At 37.0% G+C, this 24,962-nt stretch overlaps 1 protein-coding gene across 2 annotated transcripts in view; it reads left to right on the top strand.

The window, feature by feature from the left end:
- Positions 1-24,962, top strand: part of Dennd1b (DENN domain containing 1B) — a 229,432-nt gene that overhangs the window by 124,443 nt on the left and 80,027 nt on the right. For both annotated transcript variants that reach the window (XM_059281211.1, XM_059281210.1), the window contains 2 exons: positions 839-940; positions 12,765-12,890. In XM_059281211.1, coding sequence (XP_059137194.1) covers positions 839-940; positions 12,765-12,890 — 228 coding nt within the window. The remainder of the gene's footprint in view (positions 1-838; positions 941-12,764; positions 12,891-24,962) is intronic.

Raw genomic sequence — 24,962 nt, 5'->3', positions numbered from 1 at the left:
GAACTCACTATCTAGACCAGGCTAGCCTTGAACCCAGAGATCTGCCTGCCTCTGCCTCCCTAGTGCTGAGATTATAAGTTTTACTCTTTACATAAAAATTCATGTGAGGACATAATTGGCAAATTACACATTAGTCTCTCCATTGTCTTCTCCTTTCCCTTTCAGTCCTACTCAAGGTCGCACGTTGGTATGGCCACATAGGAACATATTTGTTCACTGAAATGTAGTTTAGTTCTGCAGTCATTGTTAGGAGTTTCTACACTCACTCCAGTGTATGTATGCTAAAGTGGATTTGAAACGGGGAACAGATTCCCATATCGTAAAATTGACATTCAAATGATGAAGGCTGCAGGTTTTTGTTTTTTTTTTGTTTTTGTTTTTGTTTTTCGAGACAGGGTTTCTCTGTGTAGCTTTGCGCCTTTCCTGGAACTCACTTGGTAGTCCAGGCTGGCCTCGAACTCACAGAGATCCGCCTGGCTCTGCCTACCGAGTGCTGGGATTAAAGGCGTGCGCCACCACCGCCCGGCCCGAAGGCTGCAGTTTTTATATTTTGATGTACCTCTGCCTAGTATTGTGCTAAATTGTTGGCACTTATTTTAATTTGACATTAGATGAGAACATTTTCTAAGTATTTTAATCAAATCTTTTTAAATCAATTATAGTCACATTTCCTTTTTCAGAAAGTAAAGTTGTTTATATTGTTTAATAATATTGAATTTCCCTCTTTAATTTTCCCAAGCTTAATGCACTAAGATAGTTTTTTTGTTTCCAAACTCATCATAAACTTGTAAGAAAAATATAATAAGATTTTTTTTCATAATTGTGTTTTTTTAAACAGAGAGTGAAAAATAAGTCATTGGAAGATGTGGTTGTGTTAAATGTTGACACAAACACTTTAGAATCACCATTTAATGACTTGAGCAACCTGCCCAGTGATGTGGTAAGTCCAAGGGATATCTGTGGTGAACAAGAGTGTTTGTTGCTGGACTCTCAAGTTCCTGTTTTCCACTTTGTATCTGAACCTTTAAAGTCAGTATATGCAAGGGTTTTAAGAAGAATTGATGTAGATTCTATTTTTAATACTTTACCTTTTGGCAGTTGAGATTTTAAATGGAATACCATATTCCTTATTGTAAAAATGGGATCATAATTAAAAAGCTAGATGCATTCATTACGCAGAGTTTCTTTAAACATTGAGTCCCTTCATCTCGTCTTAATCATTGTATTACAAAGTAGGCATTCTGTCTGCCTGGTGGCATGTCTTGCAAAAGAATGAGCGAGTTTTTGAAGGCAAGAAGAAGAAGGGGCCAATTATCGGCTTTTGCTTCCCTGCCACCTGCCAGCGCTTTTCCTTTTAATTAATGATCTGATGGCACTGGTCAATATAATAAGAAATGCTTGTACAGTTGGGGTCAGAAAATTCTGGCTTTGATCTCTCCCAACTTTCTGAAACATTTATTTGTTTTCTCTAAATTATTTCAGTTTTATTTTAATCTTTCCTGTCCTGCTGAGGGCCACAAGAATGAAAACCTACAGTTTGTCATCTGCTTTGACAGAGCAAAGAATGCTTACTTAGAATTCTATTTGTAAATTAAACTGCAAACCCAGTTTGTCATAAAAGACATCTGATCCTTTTGAAATGACGAAAACTGTCTTTTGTCTGTAAAGCTGATAAATTAAGTGCCAGTCCTCTTCGGGTCTTTGATCTTGTGGAGGGTGTGTGTGTGTGTGTGTGTGTGTGTGTGTGTGTGTGTGTGTGTGTGTGTGTGTTTGCAGCTCTTAGTGGCATATATTATGTATTTAATATTAAATAATCTATGTAAAATTGCAGTTTGGGGCTTTTGTGTTCTTTAGTATAGGGCAAAATTATAAACTAGTGCTATTTCTGTACATATTTAATGGCTATTTAAATATCTTTACAACAATAATTGTAACTTTAAAATAGCTCCTTTCTTTTAAAAAACACCCTCAAAGTATCCATTCTTTTCAACATTATTAAAATTTGAGAATTGAAAGCAAACTTTACAATATAATTTTCTCCATTTTCTCCATTATTAAGGACTTTGAGAGAGTGAATTTAAAAATCTCCAATTTAAAAAATACATCACTACTAGCCTAGATTGTTCTTATGGCTAATGATAGGAAATGGGAGTTTAATGTCAAAGCCAGAGTACTTCTGCTTATCAATAACCAGTCCATTGCCTGACCTTTAAGCTTGTTAAACTGAACTGTGTATTCACTGCAGTCAAATTGTTGTGTGTGAACCATCCAAACTCAGACCAACGGACACTGATATTCTCTTCTCGGCTTAATGTGGCCAGATGCTTCGTTATGAAATCTGCAGCGACTGCTAGGAAGGATACGTTATGCATTTAGAAATCCATCCAAGAATTTTTCACTGGGTAGAGAAATACTTATGAAAATAGAATTTCAGCTTTTCAAACATTTTTCTTATGGTATGCACATTTTCTAATGTTGTACTTCAGGAGAAAGATTGTTTACTAAAAAGAAGAGAGAGAGAAACTCAGCCTTTCTCTACATGATATTAAAATCTGTATAGTGGCACTGAGCTCCTTGCTTGAAGAGAGCCTTTGAAGTCTCATTGTAGTGGGAATCGCTTTTAACTGAGAAGTACTTGTAGATTTGTTTTATAATTAAGATATTGATTTAAAGGTATAGGGATGCTAAGCAACACTCACCGATGTACAGGTATAACTGCAGGCGGGTACAGAAGGGCCAGTGTGCTGCGTGGTCAGCACCACGGTATGCTAACGGCCATTGTGAGCGTGTAGGAGAAGGAGCATTACCAGCTAGTGCAGGCGGATTACAAAGGTGCTGCCGTTCGAAGGCCACAGACTTGCCGACAGCTGGAGACTCGGCCAGTACAAGCTCCGAGACAGAGCAGGAGCCGTTTGGTGAAAACAGGAGCTCCTTTAAAGTTGGGGTGATTTTCTAAAGTATTTTAGGCAGTTGTTCAACTCATCTCTAACAAAGTTCTCATTTTCATCAGTTTTTTAAGGCTGCCCTTTGGAGCTCTACACAGTTTAAACTGGAGATGTTTTAAATAAGATCTGATAAAATCCTGAATGATAACTGAATTTTTATGTGTGATTTACATTAATATTTTTGAAGCCTGAAAGGTATTACTATGGCATTGTTTGATTAGTTAGTAAGTTAACTGAGCTTTAAAAGGAGGCCCTTTTAAAAGCATCCACCAAAGCATTTAAATTATGCTTACAGGCTGGGTGCCCGTGTGTGCATGTGCACTCTATTACCATGTCACATTGACCAGTGGCCGCGGCTGCCCAGAGGTCAGTGGTCACAGTTGTCCTGAATTACTAGCTCTTTTTTCCTGTGGACCCTCTGGTGCGTTGCATGCTGTAATCTTCTTAATGGCTTCATTCCAATATTCACACATAATATTTTAGATTTATTGACTGTTAGAAATACTACCACGCCAGTAGCACTTCCGCTGCTCTTAAGGTATTTAAAATTGGAAAAATAAATCAGAGCAAGCTTCAGGAATCCTTTGTTTTCCTTTTGGGAGGAAAAAAAAAAACACCTTTCTTCCTGTTTTCTGACAAGAACACTTGTTTTTTGATTTCATCATTTCACTATAGATTTGGATCATCAAAACAAAATAAAACCTAAATATTTTATTGGCAATGATTTTAAGGATATTATTTCACAGAAAACTCTTTGAAGACAGTGACACATTGAAACTCTTTTGTAGCTTGTGTATACAAGTATTGTGACTTTATTTTAGTAATATGCCATTTAGACATTTTCAAACATATGTAGTTGGAATATTTTGAACTAAAAGAGTAAACTTTAGGGCCAAGTAACCATCAATCAAAGTTGGTGTTATTATTAGTGTGTGTGTATGAGAATGGGAAGAAAAGTTCCATTATATATAACAAGGCAAATATCAAATGAGTTCATTTAAGTTCAGAAAATGAACTATTGAAATCCCTCATTCTATATATTTATAGACAGATTTAGTTTAATTGTGTAGCAATTTAAAACTTTGTGTTTCTTACTTTTACTGTTCATTTTAATTTTTGTCATTATTAATATTTTACAATAATTTGTGAAATGTTACTATTCATAATGTAAGAACATAACCTATTTACTTGCTGGAAGATTAGGCTAATAATTAGAATTATAGTGTGATTTAGGAAGTGTGCTCTCATGGGAATGTTAAGATCAACAATTATAAACCAAGTCTTATAGATGAAAGCAGCTGAGAGTTGACTGACATCTGACAAAGCTGTTTGTGTTAGAATATTCATTGCAACAAGCAAGTAGTTTTGCATAACCATCTTTAGATGTTTTTAATTTATTAAAGAACATGTTCTTATTTTAGGTAAGAAAACTGAGGCACAGGAAGTCTATTGTTGATAGATAGAGCTTTGGTGGATAAGGTTGATTTTTGTATCTTTGCCCCAAATAGAAGACTGTAGTTCCTCACAGTAAATGTGATGTACATTTATGAGTAATGAGTAACTTATTTACAGTTTCATTCACAAGCAGTTTTCTTCTTGTCTTGCTAGAGGAATAGCAACATGATATATTTGATTTAAAAATTTTCAGTACTGATTTTAAGGTATTTTCATCTTGCAGATACTATTGTTGGAAGATAATTCTTTTCTCTGATAGAAAGTTTGTAAAAGTACCTACCACCTTTAAATGTTATTCTGTGTAATAATAATCAATATAATTAAACTCACATTTATTAAACATCTACTACTGTGTACCTTTCCATGCTAACCTAGGGGCTATTATACTGGAGCACACTGTGATATGATACCTAGGTTTTGGTGTAAAATCTTTTAATTACTAAAATATTAGGGGACATTTCTTATAAATGGTTTTATGTAAACTACCACATTTGTTACACTGATGTTTTAAAAACTCCTTTGAAGGAATTTGCTAATGATTTAATTGTGATATGAAAAGGGAAAGGCACAAATTACCATGAGTCACCAAAACTCACGAGGAACCTAAAGAACTAGAGAAAGCCTCCAAAACACAAACCTGAAATTAAATTTTTGAGTAGCTACATTTAAGAGAGTTTATTTATTTGGGAATCAGTTTAGAAAAGCATTGGTTATTTTAGAGGATTTTTAAATTAATTTAAAAATTATAAAGTATATAAACTAGTCTCTTGTGGCCATGAATATTATCAATAAATGTTTAATTCATTGACTAGGTCCTCTAATTTAACATGAAGGCTTTAACCAGTTAAATGTCACAGTATGTCTTATAAGGAAGATAAGGCCCCCGAGAATATGATTTTAGTTCAGGTTTGTCATAGCTCTGCTGTAATCCTGATTGTGCTGAATGGTCAGTGAAGCCTCCAACAAATGCCTGTGGTGGTCCTTGCTGGAAAGACAATACAAATTACAAATGCTTCAAATTCCAGCACAGCATGGAGAACTTTTAATGTGGAGCACACACTTGAGGAAACACACCTGGCTTCCGTTTGTCCTTGAAGACGTATATGCATGCTCATCCTGGGCTGCTAGAATTCTGGCATCCGTTGTCAAAGCCCCTGCCTTAGCAGCAGCCTCTGTGTTGTGCTTTGTAAGTAGTAAGCACCGGATGAGTGAGTGCAGATGAGAAATACAGTTACACTGTTTCAGTTTCTTGACACACATGTTTGTTTTTTAAAAATCTATGTGTAGTTTTTATCCAGAATAGTATATAAGGATACTTTTGTTTGAGTCTTATAATGGAAAAAAAAAAACCAGAAAATATATATATATATATATATATATATATATATATATATATATATGCCCACACTTTGATGACATTCTAATTGTCTGTGAAAACTCATCATCTTTTTAAATGATTAGTTTCGTAGATGTGATCATTTCTAAAATAAGAGTTTTTTGTTTGCTAGTAGATAAAATGTTACAGATTTTACTATTTCCCTATTCCCCACTCTTTTCTCATTGTGTAGTTTCAGTACATAAGACTTAAATATAAAAACAGAAAAGGCAAAAACAAATACACTCCCAACTTTAGATGTGCTTGTGTATATTTCAAAAATCTTTGCTCTCACTGGAGTAAGAGCTAGCCAAAGCTTTCGAGACTCTCCTCTTTATATCTCTCTAGTTTGTCATTTGTAAAGTTAATTTACTGTTGCTACTTTTAGTGGTTGTAAGAGCTCATGAGTTCCATGGGCTTTCTCTAGCCTTTCATTTTAAAAGATGTCAGCTCTGTCTCTAGCACTCTGCCCATGTGCCGTATTAGCAGCATGCTTTTCTGTTTCCTCACTGTTAATGAGGAGTGGTAAAGAAATGGCAAACTTTCATTTGCATCCTGTAAAGTTGTCTTCCATTTATTCTGGTCCTATAAAGCCTTGACTCTCCCATGCTCACGACAGTACTGTGGTATGTAATACTGATGACTCTCCATGCTCACGACAGTGTTGTGGTATGTAATACTGAGGACTCTCCCATGCTCACGACAGTGTTGTGGTATGTAATACTGATGACTCTCCCATACTCACGACAGTGGACAGTGTTGTACTGAGCACATTGTCCTCTGAACTGTTCTAAACTGTGCTCGTATCAGAAGGACTTGCTGAACTTTGAAGTGAATTATGATCCTGACGCTCATTGCCGATGCTCTGTTTGAGTAACCTAGAGTTAAGGCAAAATCATGTCTGGTACAGGTTGTTTTGTTCACTTCATGTGTTCTCTTTGAGGCATTTGTTGGCTCAGCATGTATTTATCAAGCACGTACTGTTTACACTTATGCTGAGAGCCGATAATACAGTGGTGAGTAAGAAAACACAGAATTCAGTTTAAAGACACACATTTCTTTGACAAAGACTCGTCTAGTATTATAATGTAGACAGATGTTATAAAGAAAAGGAACAGGTGCACTTGAAGAGATTGACATGACAGTCCTAGTTCATTGAGGCAGGGAGATAAGGCCTATTCTAGGCTTACATACAGGGAAAATAAAGTGTTGGCCTCTATGGTCCCTCAGGAATTACCTTTCATAGTAATGCACAGGGTTTTAGGAGCTCATTGTTCTTCTCTGGATTAATATGATTGTTTCCTCTTGGCCTGGCAGGAACCTTATGATATGTCAGTTCATTGAGTGCTGAATTTCAGTTTCACCAGCATAAGGAAGTACAGAAGCCAGAGCTTAGTCTTTGTTTTCATTTCAAAGGACTCGTATGTTCATTTGTATAACACTTTTTGTTTCTACTTCAAGTGATAAATCAATTAGGGTACAGATTAAAATGCCATAAGAGAGAATTCAGCAATTTTGATCAAAATATTTATTTTATCCAATACCAAATGGCCAGGTCTGAAAGTACAGATATAAGTAACAATATTCAGACTGAGCAGGTTATTTCTAGGAGTGTATATGTATACACATATACATATATGCATGTAACAACTATTAATGAAAAGCAGGCCATGGATTTGAAAGAGCAAGGAAGAGTATATGGGAGGGTTTGAAGGGAGGAAAGGAAAGGGCATAATATTGTAATTATAGTATCCAAAACTAAGAAAAAATATTTACAAAATACTCAAAATTATTTATTGTATAATAATTAAAGGAAAGCTGTCCAGAACTGTGGGCAACATCCATCTTTAAGGCATGGCATCAACTCCAGGGTTAAGGTACCTATTCCATTATTCATTCTCTGCTTTGCTTCCTACGAAAGGAGAAATCTAGGAAAGGTACATACACTCCAGTTCATATTCCATTTGCCTGGTCCTACACCAACTCCCAAGGGAAAAAACTGTGTTATCCATGCATTATTCAAAATTTGGGACTAACGTTAACAAAGATAGGGAGAACTGATGTAGAGGACTGATACAACTATCTCTACTACCAGAAAGCTGAAGTGAGCATAATTTTGGCCAAGCTTGAATACCATGTCTATCAGCACAAAAACTTAGATAATCCTTTCATAGCATAACTAAGTTCATTATGTCTTTCTATAATGATGGCCTACATAGTGAGTCTAAGTATGCCTCTTTTTAAAATTATTGTTCCATATGTATATGTGTGTACATATATTTCTAAATATATAAATATAACCTACTTAGTCCACATAGTGTTACTTGTATGTTTCCAGGGATGACCTGTTGATATTGGATAATTAATTATGCTCTTCCCAATCAGCGTTTCTTAATTACCTAGAGTTCTTTGTCTAGGGTTGAGGCCTTGGGATTTCCTCTGTTCACATCAACATGTCTGTTGGTGTTATCCTTACTCTGCTTATGTTTAGGCATTCATGTTGGCGAGACTTTAGGGCTATAACTTCTAAATTTGTAGGAGTCACAGTCTTACAGCAGACTTCCTGTTCCTCTAGCTCTTACAATCTTTCTGTCCTCTCTCATGCAATGGTTCCTGAGCCTTAGGTTCAAGAGTTGTCTTGTAGATGTATCTGTTGGGAATGGGCTCTACAACTGCATTTGGATTAGTTGGGTTTTCTGTAATGGTCTCCATTTGTTGCAAAGAGACGTTTCCTTCTTGAGGGGTGAAAATAACACTTAAAATAATACTTAGTAGTTAAGTATGCTTCTGTTTTAGTAAAGTACTGTTTTTAATAACCATGACTTAACTATCCCTTAACATGCCATTTGTGCTCCTTAGGGCCACCATACCATGCTGATCACCATTGCTCATTAGAGCCACCATGCCATGCTGATCACCATTGCCCCCTTAGGGCCACCATGCCATGCTGATCACCATTGCTCCTTAGGGCCACCATGCCATGCTGATCACCATTGCTCCTTAGGGCCACCATGCCATGCTGATCACCGTTGCTCCTTAGGGCCACCATGCCATGCTGATCACCATTGCTCCTTAGGACCACCATACCATGCTGATCACCATTGCTCCTTAGGACCACCATACTATGCTGATCACCGTTGCTCCTTAGGACCACCATACCATGCTGATCACCGTTGTGGTACAACACTTTTATCCTCACTCTTAACCATGATTCTGAAAATAAAATCAGAATATCTAGGTAAATGGTTTATTTTTCTTTATTACAATAATGCTGTGGAAATGAAGAGAAAAACTCATTGTTTCTCTGTAAAACATCCTACAGATATGCCCATCCTCACAGACTTACCAACTTCCTTGCATCATTATGATGCACACATACTCTTGCACGCTTTGTATCCATTTGATCTGTTTACTTGTGGACTCCACTTTTTATTCACAGTCACTACACTGATAAGATGGAAAACGTGGATAGTTGGTGTTGATATTATTGATTTTTTAGTGAACTCCCATTGCTAAAGTTCTGCTTCTAAAGCTGTAAATGGCTGTGTGGAGGCCCAAACTGTCCTTGTACAAAGGGAATTTAAACATTTGAGAAGAGAAATAAAGTGTTTATTTCTGAAATTTTTTCCATTGAAGATTTGTTTTTGACCTGTGTATATCTAACTAGATGGAAAAATATATTTACAAGCAGAAACTGTCTAAAACTGAAGTGTAATTAGAGCTGTGACATAATCTTTAGCAAGTGAAGATTCAATATAGCTTCCTTTCTTAAGGAAAAAGTGGTTAGTGCTTTTTCAGTGTGACAGGATTTATGATAACATCCTCATAACCAAAGTCCTAAACATCTTTTCTGGATTCATAGTTACATGCTAATATAAGTTTTACAGTTCCATAGAGGATGTACATTTATTTCATAGCTGATGGTAGAAGCTTGGAACTAAAGTAGAAAACGTTATTTCCCAGAGCAGATACTGCAGAGGGTGCAGAAGAGACATGGTCAGATTATAGATTCAAAACTGCTAAAAGCTAATTAGCACTAAAGGCAGTGGTGGCCAGTGTTGATTTACTGCAGCCATCTAAAGGTCAGTGGAAGCAGCAAGTTTGACACCGTCAGTTATAGTAGATTAATACACTTATTCCTAAGATGGATTTTTAAAAACAATTTCATTTCGATAGATTAGTATTGAGCATCCATATTCACACAAAGAAGTCTTGAATTCAGCTGCCCTTGTAGCCCCTGGAAATCAGGTTTAGTGACAGTTATGGGAATCTAGAACAAGCCAAGAAAAAAAATCTTTGTGTTGTACTTGAAATAATATAGAAACAAGCAAATAAAAAAAATTAGCACATTTCTTGCTAGAAAATTTTGTGTCTCACATATTTAGGAGGTCAGTTAGGACTTACTAGCACTAACCAAGAGAAACACAATGAGAGCCATCTAGGTCATCACAAGTTCTCTATATCTCATTCATAAATTCAAAGGATAGGCAAAATTGATTTAATGGTGTATTTTATTTTACTCTATGCTCTTAAGAATGCTTCAAAATCTAGTCAACATAAAATTTGTTGTGAGTTTCCTTGTGTGCAGAGTCTTGTTGATGTGCAGCTTGCTTTATATTTTGAACGGATATGAACTTGGATAGGGACATTGATTTGCTAATGTCCCTAATGGCTACCATTTTGGAAAGCATAGTTATAGAACAGAAATTTTCTTTTTCTTTTTTCTTTCTTATATATTGGGTACTAAAAGCTCCTAGATGATCACCATGTGACTGACTGTAGAATGAAGTCTGTGTCCTCATTTGCTCAGGAAGGGCTTGGCACTGTGACTAATTCTCTGAATAGCTTGGATAGCAGTTGTTCAGTTCAGGGCATGGTGAAGGAGAGGCTCCGGTGTGTGTGTGTGTGTGTGTGTGTGTGTGTGTGTGTGTGTGTGTGTGTGTGAGACACCTCCCCATTTCATGAGCATGTATTGACTGCCCTAACAGTACTATTTTCTTATTTCCTGAAGAATGAAATTGTCAGTTTTACTGAGAAGTACAACTTGAAGAACATTATTTTGCAGAGATACAAGGCATGGCTTTTTTAAATAAGTGAGGTTTTTGTTTTTGTTTCATTTTTCTGTTGAAAAGATGTAAAAAACCCATTCATTTAATTTTCATAATATTCTTAACCATTGGATGCTATTCCTTATATCATAATCTTTATGGGAAGGATAGGAATCAAATATATTTTGGTATTTGCCTCATTTTTCTTTAAATGTAGGAAAATAACATTTCCAATCAGAATAAAGGACATTAAGTCTGAAGTAAGTTTGAATTGCATTATTGTTTGAGTATGTGGATTACCTAAACTGAGGTTAGATTTTAATAATAAAATCTTTCTTTGAAATGGATCTGGTTTAGCACTTTGTGGCTAAATGAATTAGGCTCTAAACTTTTATCTAAATCTGTGGAGATTGGATATAAATTGAAAAGATCACAGCTATGGGGAGAAGACCTATACCACAAAGGCCTTTCTGCATAGATTATGAATACCATAACTCAATAATTTTTGAAAACTCTAGTTATAATTGGACCCAATGGGGGTCTGTTTCTTTGATGAGATCACAGTAACTGTGACTTTACACTGGAAAATGTCACTACTGTGAAGGTTTATCACCTGTAGAGCTGGTCTTTCCTCTGATGCTGTGTTCATGTCTCATTAGCATTATTCAAAGTTTAGTTGTTAATTAGGTTTACACTTCAATCACAGTCATCATCTACAAGAGTAGTTAGGACTACTTGAACAAAGAAATAAAAAATTCCCCTTTGCACATATGTAAAGGATAAATGGCATTATTTTGTTATCTATAGTTTATATAGATATATTGTTGTGTTGATGGAGCAATCCAGTTAAAATTAATCTCTAAATTAGATTTTATTTCCATAAGAAAATAGAATGCAACTTCACATTTTTCTATTTAAAACATCAATAAGGAATGTCTATGAAATTTGGTGTTTTTAACTGTACAGACTATGGTTTTCTATTTTGAATGAAAGTAGTTAGTGAAATGAGTAAAAAAAAGTTAACAGCCTGAGTATGAGTTCACTTACAAGTCTGTCCACTAGTTTCTTACACTTCTAAAGTGCATGGCACTGGAAGTTAGAATAGGCTTGAAATAGTGTAACTATTTAACAGCTTTTCAAACCTTTCAAATTTCTGTGTTTTCAAACATTAGTATTTTGTTCTGATTGCTGATTGGTGTAGCAGTGATATAGAACTCCAGTCCAGCATGTGGTAATGAGAAACACTGGACACTGGATTTCTATCACAACTTTGCCTCTGAATAGCCACATAGTGAAAGCAAAATGGTTTCTATCATTTGTTCCAACTTTTTTCATTCATAAATGAGAATATGAATGTTTTTCTTAGGAGAATGTGGTGAGATTTAAATGAGACAATGTGTAACATTTACATTACATAATATTCCATTTATGATATGGTCTCTGTAATTTTATCTCTTCTCTCTTTTCTTCTGATAATTATAAAAAGAGAAAATTACTTATGCAAATGACACTTCCAAACAGAAAATGAAATTGTAAGTGATCTTGAAGGACTCCTAACAAATAACAATGCACAACAGAAATGAAGGCTACTGAACCAGCTTTATCTCTAAACAAGTAGACACACGTTATAATTGCTAAAAATCTGCAGAAAAGTGCCTCACAAGCATTTTACTGTAAATAATTAAAGCTTATTTATGTCAAGAGGCCTTGGGAAAAAAAAGAGAGCATAAACCAATTTGCATTAGCACATTACTATCCTCTCCCGCTCTCCTTCAATTAGCAGAGCAGCAGGTGCTCAGTACAGCTAAAAAGATAAGCTCTCAGGGAGGAGGATGGATTTTGGCTGACCTGCAGACATTGCGCTTTGCCTGCTGATTGGGTTCGTACCTCACTGTACCAATTTCTGAGGTGTTAATTTAACTGTTCCTCTCTGCCATGCAGGTCTCGGCCTTGAAAAATAAGCTGAAGAAGCAGTCCACGGCTACGGGAGATGGAGTGGCTCGGGCCTTTCTGAGGGCACAGGCGGCTTTGTTTGGATCCTACAGGGATGCTCTGAGATACAAGCCAGTAAGCATTCATTTCATCAGTGTCCTAACTGCTTTTCAATGACCCTTTGATTGAGGCAAGGCAGAGGAAACATCTTAATATTACGCTGTAGGAAGTGTTCTGGTTGTCTTTTAAAACTCAACACAGTGTGCCTCAGAGCTTATTCTTGCCCAATTCATCAACTTCTGTTTTAGCCTTTTTCATTACTGTTACCTAATAGTCCCCATGATCTTTGGCCTGTCAAACATCTATTTAAAACCATTTAAAGTTCTAGAAGTGGTATACTTACTTTTGAGTGAATTGATAAATTATGTTTAAGCACTTAAAATCACTTACCTGATCTTACGATCACCAAGAAACTCACCAGGGCAGTAGAACTTAAATTAATAGCTTAGATAGGGCAGGTACAAAGTGGAAATAAGAAAATTAGCACTTTACAATTAACTTGGCGATATTTGGATATTTATTGTCTTCCTAGTTCATAACACTTTCTGAATTGTGCTTGCTTATTTAGCATATCTTGTCTCATCTTGCCATTTATTCTAATTCCCTAAAAGGATTGTTAAATTATCTCTAAGAATTTAGCTGGTCCAAAATGGTATCAGTCAAGTACATTTGTTTTTTCAGTGTTCATTAAAAGCTGTTAGTCAAGCTTTACAAAAAATTTCTACAAGACCATTCTCTGACCAGATTCTTAAGCTTATAATGTATTTTTACATTTGTAATTTGTGTGTGTAGGCAAGCATGTGCCACAACATGCTTGTAGAAGTCGGAGGACACCTTCAGGGGGTCATTTCTTTCCTTCCAGTATGTGAGTCCTGAAGGTTTGTCCTCAGGTTCTTGGGGTTTGTAGCAAGCATCTATCTCTGGCCCAGATGTATACATTTTAAGGATTAAACACATTGGGTTAATAAGAAGTAACACAGAGGCCTGCCATTGATAGGGTTCCATTGTTAGGCTACCTTTAACCCTTAGTCTGTAGAATATTTGGAAAGTGAGATTTTTTTTTATACTATCCTGGCCTGTCTTCCACAATTGATGTGCAAACCTCTTGAACATTATGAGCAATAATAAATGAAGATGTTTAATATGCTTTCTCACCTGTCTTCTGACTTAGTAGTACCTACCATGTAGCCTTCATGCATTTCACGGATATGGGAAGTATTGGGAGAAGTTTCTAAGTAGATAAACATATCTGCCTCCTGTCTCTAGATACATACATACATCTAGTTCTTGTGCTCGACTTGCCAGCTTTGCTTCACTGTAACAAAATACTTGACCAAAACCAATTCTGAAAAGGAAAGTCTGTGGGAAGACTACGGTAGAGGGTGGTCCATTGCTTCTGGGGATCTGGTGTGGCAGTACCAGATGACAGGGACCCAGTTGGGGAGTAAAACTCCACACATAATGACTAGGGCATGAAGAAAAGGAAAAGAAGAAGGGGATGGGATCTCTATGTCCCAATTCAGGAAACCTTCTTCTAGGCTTCCATGTCCTTCACAGTCTTCCATCTTCTTCATGGACTAAAAGTCTATGCCTTTAACATACAGGCCTTAGGGAGACACTTATCCCAACCCTAGAGCACATACTAATCTTTCTGAAACATATACACTTGAAGGCATTATAGAATTTAAAATATTGTACCTCATATCCATAGTTTATGTGGAGAGTCTTAAAAATTATTATAAGAATCTCATTCTTTGAAAGAATGGAAACAATCATCTAAATACAGTTAAGTACATTATCATTCAAATTATTTAACTCAAAGAAAGTGAGCTTGAAAAACAAAATCATTTTTTATTTAGAGATTTAATTTATTGAAATCAATATTTTAAAATAGTAAGGAAGTAAAGAAGATAACTTGAACATACCATTTTGCTTGATTTTATTTTTTGCTACATTTAAGCACTCATTTTTATAAACTAAATCTTGACTTTTCCCTTAAAATTTATAGAAGACTTCAAATGTGAAGAAATGAAAAGTTGAAGTAAAGGTTTATGTTCTTAAATGATTCAGGTTCTCAGTGTGTTGTGTGCTGGATAACATATTGTGCCCCAATACTAACATGAATTGCCTTTGATGTAGAGCTCAATATTTACCCACTAGAATTTCTTTGACCATGTAGGGTAAAAAGATTTCTGTGGTTCAGAATCCAAGCTCCTCAAAGCTGTATTTCCAGTGCCTGTTGGAATATATTAATTTATCATATATATCTGTCCTGTTAACCAGTCCTATCTGATTGTGAATTTATTTATCTTATTTGTAAATTTTCCCTTGATATTTATTTCTTCCTTTGGTTTTTCTACTTCGATAAATTTTGGGACCTGGGAAACAGTATTGTTATTGAAAAATTAACTTTTAACTGATCATCATATTTATATACGTTTCCTTTGTTTTCTCTTCATGAGGAACAACTTTTACTATTTTAAGGAATCACGGTTATTAAGAAAAAGAATTTCATTTTCTTATTATGAATAAAATACATTATTAGATATATTCTTAGTTACTTTCTATTGCTGTAACAAAACAAAGACAAAGGCTATAAAAGAAAGCATTTAATTTGGCTTATGGTTTCAGAGGGTTAGAGTCCATGATAGTAGAGCTAAGGATCAGCTGAGAGCACACATTGTGATCCACAACAATGAGGCTGAGAGAGATCAGTTAGTCTTTTGAAATCTCAGAGCACTACTCCAATGACATACCTTCTCCATCAAGGCCACACCTCCTAATCCTTCCCAAACAGTTTTACCAACTTGGGATAAAATATTCAAATATGGGAGCCTTTGGGGCTATTCTCATTTAGATCACCACATTCCATTCTCTGGCCCTTATAGGTTTATGGCCACATCTTAATACAAAATGCATTTAGTCCAACTTCAAAAATTCCCATAGTTTTTCACAGACTCAACACAGTTTAAAGTTCAAAGTCTCTTCTGAGACTCAAGGCAGTCTCTTAACTTTACCCCACCATAAAACAAAAAATTATATTACATACTTCCAACATAGAATGGCACAGAATACACTTTACCTTTCCAAAAGGAAGGGATTTGGACACAGTAAGGAAATACTGAACCAGTGTAAGACTGAAACCCAGCAATACAAACTCCAAATCTTGTAATTCCGTGCCTGATGTCAAAGGACTAGGTGGCTCCACTCTTCCAGCTTTGCTGCCTGCAACATACGTTTCTCTCTTGCACTGGTTCCACTTCCTGTATGCTGCTCTCCTTGACAGATACCCCATGGTACTAGCACCTGTAATATCTTGGGGTCTCTACTGCAAACCAGAACTCTCATAGCTTCATGCAAAGGCCTCTTAGGGCCTCTGTTCAGGGACTACTCTGTCATGTGTCTGGCCTCAGTGGCTCTTAACTGTGGAGGAAGATTCCATAACCCCTTTATTCTTGTATCTTTCATGATTCTGAAGCCAGAACCACGTGGTGGATACTGCCAAGTATGACTACCAACTTGAGGTGAACCCTGGCACCTTGAGTCATATCCATAACAGCTTTGATTTTTTTGTTTGTTTGCTTCTTTATAGGAGCAGAAAATTCCTTCCTTTTCTTTTCACAAGTTGGAAACTTAGCTGGGTGGGTGGAGTCTTGCCCTGAGTTTACCACTGCCTTTATTCCGTTTCAGATCAGACCTGTCTTCGGTATTTCAATCTTTTCAGCACAAGCTTTGGCTCCAACATTAATTTCCTAGTGCTCTTTTTCTCTTTAAGCAGTATATTTTCTATTTCTTTTTGCTCCATTTGCTCTTTTTCATTGTAGACCTGCATAAGTGTGATTATTAGTAACTGTCACTAAGGTAGGCTTTGAGATTTCAAGATTCATGAAATTCTCCATGTGTGCTCGCCCTCCCTCCCTCCCCCCCTCCCTATCTTCCTTATGTTGTGGATCAAGATGAGTCAATGTTAGGCTGCCTTGAAATCACCTCTACCAAGGAAATTAGTTCATTACTTTTCAATTTAGTCACAGGTAAATTCTTACGACAAGGGCAGAAAGCAGCCACATTCTTTGCCAAAATATCACAAGAATAGTTTCTAGCCTAGTTGCTAATGGTGTTCCCCTCCGAAACTTCTTGAGCTGAGCCTCTGTAGTTCACATTGCTTCAGTGTTATTGTCTTCCCAGCACCTACTAGGACGACCTGTTAAGCCATTCTTATAGTATTCAACCACTTTCCTAGTGCAAGTCCCGTAGTCTTCCCACCTTACTCCAAAACCAGCATTGTCAGGTCTGTTATAGCAATAGCCCACTCCCTGGTACCCACTTCTGTCTTAGTTACTGTTCTGTTGCTATGACAAAAATGCCATGACCAAGACAAGTTATAAAAGAAATCATTTAATTTTGTTTACAGTTTCAGAGGGTTAGAGTATATGATGGTGGAGTGAAGGAATAGATGAGATCCCATCTTGATCCACAACCACAAGGCAGAGAGAGGAGGGGGAGAGGAGAGAGAAGGAGAGAGGAAGGGAGGGAGAGAAAGTACACTGGGATTACATGACTCTTTTGAAACCTCTAAACTCTCTTCCAACAAGACCATAACATTCCAATCTTTCCCAAACAGTTCCCACCAACAGGGGAACAAGTATTCATATATGAGCCTCTGGGGCCATTCACATTCAAACCACCATAGATATTATCTTTAAATGTTATCTAGTACATAAATCATTAAAAGTGTTTGCTTGCTTATTTTTATTTTAGGACTTATTTAATCATTTATATATTTGATCTATATTTTTGAAATACTTTGTTAGATATAAAATAAAGAAGGACCAAGCATAGAAGTTGTAATTACTTCATGATCTTATCTCTTTTCATAAATATATTTGGTGTCCTCTGTCTAATAGAAAAAGTTGGAAAGGAAGAACCCTCTGACACTTTGAATGATTATGAGTTCTTTTAAAAAGACGTTGCTTTTTAAAAGTTCTGTGATTGAAGCCAGGTAGGGTTGTACACTCCTGTAATCACAGCCCTAGAGAGACTGAGGCAGGAGGATCACCACTAGTTTGAGGCTAGCCTGGTCTACACAGAGTTCTAGAGGCCAGTAGCCGGGACCACATAGCAAAACACTTGTAGTTGGAAGTTTTCCTGTGTCCTGCCCAGTCCTCAGCTGCTCAGACCCAAATAAACACACACAGGCTTATATTATTTTTAAACTATGGCCATGGCAGACTTATTGCTAGCTAGCTCTTACATCTTAAATTAACCCATTTCTATAAATCTACACTTTGCCACGTGGCTTGTGGCTTTACATCTTTCTTATGGTGGCGGCTAGCAGTGTCTCCTCTGCTCTGCCTTTCTCCTTCCTCTCTCTCTAGTTGGAATGTCCCACCTAACCTTATTTTGCCTCACCATTGGCCAAATAGTTTTATTTATCAACCAATCAGAGCAACACATATTCACAGCATACAGAACATCACCCATCAGACACTGTCTCTAAAGGTTTAGAAATGCTTATTTATAGGATAGTGGATTTTGTCAACTTGATCAAATTAGAAACAGCTAGTGAGTCATACTTTTTGGTGTGTTTGTGGGAGCTTTTCCTGAAGAGTTTAACTGAAGGGGAAGACCCATCCTGAAACTGGTTAGCACCATCTGGTGGACTGGGGTCCAGGCCTAAAGAAAAAGGATAAAGCCAACTGAGCACTAACGTTCCTGCTTGTTTCTCTTCTTGCTGATCTACTGTGATGTGAGTGTACATATGAAGTCACAATATGACTGTACTCATAATACTTGCACATGATTAAGCCAGCGAACATAGCAGCATGATTGGAGAAAGTCTCATGAAATCCCACCAGGAGCTGAGAACCCATTGATGCTTGATGGCTTCCAGGAGAGGGAAAATAATTTTTTTTCAGGGGTAACACCTCTGAGAGACTGTATATATTGCATACAGAATATACATTATAGAATGTATGTTCTACAATAGGCAGACCTGCATCTGTCCATGCACACACTGGCAGCACTAAGTGGACTCAGTGGGTTGTAGGGAGGGAAGGAAGGAGGGCAAAGACTGCTTGTGATACAATAGATGGACCTGCAACTGTGCTCACCCTGGCAGCAACAAGAGGACTTGGTGTGTTAGAGATGGGGGCAGGGCAGACACTACTCATACTGTAATAGATGGGTGGGCACTCACAGGCATACTGGAGCACCAAGTCAACTCAGTGGATGAGAAAGAAAGAGGGAGTGGGAAGGAGGGAGGGAGGGAGAGAGAGAGAACACACATGAGAGAGAGAGTGGACATATGAATTTGGGTGGAAACGTTGCAGGGCTGGGATGGAGAGAATTTGAGGAGAGGAAGTAGGGGCAGATTTGATCAAAGCATATTATAATGTGTGGATGGACTTCTCAATAAAAGAGTAATTACTTGGACAAATAAGAAAGGCTTTGGTTTTCGTTTATATATAAGGAAAGTGCTACAGTATTCTGGGTTGGTAATTTTGTGTGTGTGTGTGTGTGTGTGTGTGTGTGTGTGTGTGTGTGTGTGTGTTGTTGTTGTTGTTGTTGTTGTTGTTGTTGTTGTTTAGCACATGCTGTGTGCCATACAGTTCTCCTGCAGCCAGAATGTGATAAATCTGATGTTAGTCTAATGAATCTACATATATTGTTAATTTTCTCTTGATTTCATAATTCTACCTTCATTACTGATTTTTGATGGCGATACTAATGCATCTTTGAGTTCTTGTCGTCCTCGTCTCCTTTTTGCCCTCGTCATGTGGGTTTCCTGTATTTGGATGTGCTTATGTCTTTCAGAACATGTGCTTTTCGAGTCTGTTATTTCATTAATTAGGTTTTCAGTGTTTTTGTATATTTAATTCTGACTAGAGCTCTTGTGAGATATTTACTTGGTTAATAGTGTCCCGTGTTTCTTCCAGCCTTTCTTTCTTCAACTTAATTCCCTTACTTTTTATCTGACTTATTTCAAAGTACCTGTTCTCAGATTTATAATTCCTTCTTTCTGCTTGAACTGTTTTGTTTTTTAAAACTTCATTAAGTGATACTTTTAGCTCTAATATTTCTATGACTCCTTGTGATTTTTTGAATCTCTTTTTAACTTTCTGTTACATAAATATTTGATCCCATTATTTCATATTTTATTTTGTTTCATATTTATATGTCTTCTCCTTGAGGTGCTTCTTTTGAATTGTTTTTCAGGCATTTTGTATGTTTCCTTCACATTTTTCACCTATTTCCAGAGAATTATTATATCCTATTGGGGGTGTCATAATTTCTTATTTTTTGTGTTTCTTTAATTTTTTTTGTCTGTAGAAGTTTTTTTTTTAATTTTCATGTTTTCTCTATTCACACTTAGATGTTTGCATATCTAGTTTGACTGTCTTTTCTAGTTTTATGGTCAGTCTTTTATAAGAGAAAGCTTTTGTCATGTGGGTGTCACCAGCACAGATAACTAGGACCATGAAGTGGGGTCATTGCTAAGATGTACCTGACCATGTCCATTCTGACCTTCAGGAGTGCTTTTTGGTCAGCATGAGTACAGATTTGGAGATGTGAGGTAGAGAAGTCCTCTCTGGTACTGTAGACAAAGTTTAATGACTCATTCTAGTGGGAGTTCAGGAGACCAGAACACTGACAGAAATACATATAGTGAAGGCCAGGCTTTTGACATTTCAAAGGGAAAAGCGGACTTTATTGAAAATTGCGCTATAGGCCATTCATGTTATATTCTGACAAAGAATCTGACTTTATTTTGCTCATGACCTGAGAACTTGAATGTGTCCTTTTGAAATGATGTTCTCCCTCCCTTTTGGAATACAAATGTTTGCTGTATACAGTTGTATGTTTCACATACTTTATTGGACTTACAGTTAAATTGCCTTCAGACAGAAAAGACATCTTTTGAACAATGTTGAAACTAGCAAAAAGGAGAACTTTGAAGTTGGATTGACTTCAACTTGCATTATGAGATGCCATGAACCTATGAGGGGTAGACTGTAGACTAGATTATTGCTGTTTGAACCTTAAATATCACCCGCAGGCTGTTTTACCACCTGCTCTACAGCTTATGGTGTTGTATTGTGAAACTAATTATAAGACTATGGAAATGTTAGGGAGAGGGAACCAAACTAAAGGAAGCAGATTCTTTGGATAGATATCGTGAGTTGTAGGCATGGTTAGTTTCTGGCCTGCTTTCTCTCCCCCTACCCCGACCCCCCCCTCTCTGTTAATGAAAAAAAAACTTATACAGTATATTCTGATCATACTTTCCCCTCCTCCAGGTCCTCTCAGATCTCCCCACCTACCCAATTCCATGCCCTTCTTTGTCTTTAAGGAACAGGCAAACAAAAGTGAACAAACAACTCACAAGAAATTCACAAACAAAACCCCCACAAAACACAAAATTGGAAACCATAATATATAAGCAAATGACTAATAAGAAACAAACAAACAACAAAACCAAGCTCCAAAACATAGCACTGTGCTGTAAGACAAACAAGTCTACAACCATTGAGTTCATTTTGTGTTGACCATCTACTGCTGGGCACAGAGCATACTCTAAGGTGTGGTCGATCTACCCAGAGAGACTCCATTGATGAAAACTAAATTTTCCTTTGCACGTGTATATTAATTGCAAATAGCTTTCAGTTGAGGGCAGGAGCCCATGTTACCATCTCTCTTTCAGTGCTGGAGCCCCGTCTAGCTTGAACCTCTGTGGGCCCTGTGTGTGCTGCCACAGTCTCTGAGTTCATATGTGCATCTGAGCCATTGTAGCTTGAAGAGACCATTTCCTTTGAGGCTTTCCCTCTTGTCTGTGATCACACTGTTGTCAGCGACCTCGCCGCCACACCTCCCTCATCATGGTGATAAGCCCCTCTTCTGTTAAGTCCTTTCAGTCAGGTACCATGTGACAGTGATGATTTATGTAATGGGTGCAGTGAGGTATATAGTCTCAGTGCATAAGTGCTTTGGATTTTATTATGAGCACAAAAATACAGTTTCTGTGATTGCTTTGTCTCAATATTCTAAGCAGCAGGATGGAATTTATTATACTGGAAATATTATTTGATTTATCTATCATGTGGGGGTTTTATTCCATATTGTCATCTAAAGTAGAACTAAGTGGTATAACACATAATTGTAAAGAATGTACTTCTCACTCTGTTTGAGATATGTGAATAAAACTAAAACTTCAGCAATTGTAAGTGGAACACTGCTCTAATAGGCCGTCTCTAATATTTCTCAACAAAAATAGAATATAACTCTGTCTGTTGAGGATCTGATAGTGATGGAGGCTGAGGTTGTAGTTTTTACTATTTGGGAAATTATGTCTGGGAATAATAAACATATAATTCATGCTTATGAATTTTATGAAACTAAGACAAACCTTGACAAGGCACCAGTTGAGTGTGTATATTTTTCTAGGGAAATGATCAATATTGTTCACCATGTCCTCAAAAAAGATAAAAACCAAGACTTTAAGATTCATACAGAATTGGTAAATAGCAGTTGCGTTGGGTTTTTTTTTGTATCAGTCTGTAGTGTTTCATCTTTATCATATAGTTAATGCTCAATGTTTAACTTATTTTTATACTACAGAAACAAGGAGCATGGCATTAGAAAGTTTTCTTAATTTTTAAAATTTATTTTAAATATGTGTATGAATGGTTTTGCATGTATGTATACCATGTACATGCCTGATATCTGCACCAAATATCCTGGAATTAGAGTTAAGATTGGTTGAGAGCCACCATGTGGGTGCTGGTAATGGAATGCTCTTAACTGCTGAGCCATCTTTCCTGTCCACAGAAAGTAAACTTTTGATGGTGTCATAGTTATGGTTTTCATTGCTTTGAAGAGACACATGACCACAGCAACTCTTTTTTTTTTTTTTTTTTTGGTTTTTTGAGACAGGGTTTCTCTGTGTAGCTTTGTGCCTTTTCCTGGATCTCGCTCTGTAGACCAGGCTGGCCTCGAACTCACAGAGATCCACCTGCCTCTGCCTCCCGAGTGCTGGGATTAAAGGCGTGCGCCACCACCGCCCGGCGACCACAGCAACTCTTATAAAGAAAACTTTTAATTGGGGGTGGCTCACTTACGGTTTCAGAGGTTCAGTCCATTATTGTCAGTACAGGCAGATGTGGTGCTAGTCGCTGAGAGTCCTACATCTTGCAGGCAAGAGGAAGTTGACTGACAGTCACACTGAAGGAAGATTGAGCAAAAGAGACCTCAAAGCCCCCCCCAACAGTGACATACTTCCTTTAACAAGGCCTCATCTCCTAATAGTGCCACTCCCTTTGGGGGCTATTTCCTTCCAAATCATCACAGATGGCAATGTCATGTTAGGTCAGAATTGAATGATAATAGAGATATGTATGACTCTTATATCCTAATTGAAAAAAGAAGAAAGCACTCCAGTGAATAGCATCAAGGTTGACCAGAGGCCCAAATCTGAAAGATGTTAGAGAGGTAGAGGTAGTATTTTGGCACTCCTTGGAGGTGGATTTTGAAGGAATTTCCAGCAGGGTTATTTATGTATTACTATATAAATATTAAATTTATATGCAAGCATTTCTAAAATGTAACACATTTTAAAATTTAAGATGTCTGAGAAGCAATTCTAATTTTCTTATGGTCCCCAGCTTATGTTTTGTAAATTGCATGCTTGTATAATTGAAAAATTAATTGTTCTTGCTCTTCCTTACAGAGAAAGATATAGAACTAAATATAGTTATAGTAAAGAGATTTACACAGAGTAGCAGGTAGGTTTTTTTTCTTTTATTTTAGCCAGCAATAAGTTAGCTAATTTTTAAGAATGCAAATATATGACTTAGAACTTCTATGCTGTATGGCTTAAAGAAAATTGTTAAGTGCATAATACCTGGGAACCATACGATCTATGCTTGAATCCTGAACTGAGGTGCTTTATGATTTCATGCAAGTTGAACTCTTAGTGCTTTGGTTTTCTTTTTGAGACAAAAATAGTTCTACTTCTTGGGCTGTTTGCACAGGATGTTAGATATTGTTCTTCTGTGATAGAGTAGAAGCAACTTATCAAAGAAAGATTTATTTAGCACTGAGAGGCATGGCGGGAAGTAAGTGGTGAAATTCATGACAAGGGTACATGTAGCAGAGGCTCCTTACATCTGGTACATGAGGAATGAGCTGGACTTCACTCAAAAGCAAATAAAACCCACAAAGCTGGCCATTTCTGCTAGTTGGGTCTCAGATCCCAAAGATTCCATAACCTTCTAAGGTCCCCCCCTACCCCAGCTGAGGATCAAGTACTCAAACAAATGAGCCTGTAGGGATCGGTTAGACTATATCATGTTGCCTGTAGCCCCCAGGGTTCACAGCTGTATGATAATGTACCAAACAATTCATATTACTTCAGAGTTCTTATGGTCTTACCAGTCTGAGGACTGTTCAAAAGCCCAAATCCGAAAGTCTCTAAACTGTTAGATATGAACCACTGTAAAAGAAAAACCAAGCTGTACATTTCCAGTATACAACTAAACAGAAAAAAAAAAGTTCCCATTCCAAAATGGAAGAATGATTGTAGGAAATTCTGGATCAAAGAAATCCAGAATCCAGCAAGGTGACCACTAAACCTGAAGCTCTATGTCTGGCATGTGTGGGCTAGTGCTGACATTACCTGGGCTCCAGTGGCTTAGGTAGGCCCATCTCTGTGTGTGTATCACCTATAACACGTATAGGTTCTCTCATATGGGTGCCTGTAGCTCTCTAGGAGAAATCCTCTAGTCTACACCCTAGACTCCATTGTGTCCTAGGCTACAGTGAATCTAACTCTGCTACAAGTTGTCTGTCTTTACCGATTGTTTTCTTGCACTGATTGGTGCAAACCTCCATCCCCATAATTTTTACATTTCTCATGTCTTTATAATCAGCATCTTGGGGTTGACAGCAGTTCTCCTACCAGCATAAGATATATCTGGGGCCCTGTGAACTGTTGGTATAGTAATCACCGAGGGCCCGTCTGACTGAACCTGGCAAAACAATCATCTAGGTAGCTCTAAGCAAGATGCCCTGTAGGAACATTCTGTTCTTGGGCATTCATTTTCAGACACTCTCCTTTTAAATGAAAGTTTGTGAAATGAGTTTGAATCCTTT

Source organism: Peromyscus eremicus, chromosome 15, assembly GCF_949786415.1.
Source record: "Peromyscus eremicus chromosome 15, PerEre_H2_v1, whole genome shotgun sequence".
NCBI lineage: Eukaryota > Metazoa > Chordata > Mammalia > Rodentia > Cricetidae > Peromyscus > Peromyscus eremicus.
The sequence above is the reverse complement of the archived record's forward strand: the minus strand, read 5'-3'. Positions and strand labels throughout refer to the sequence as shown.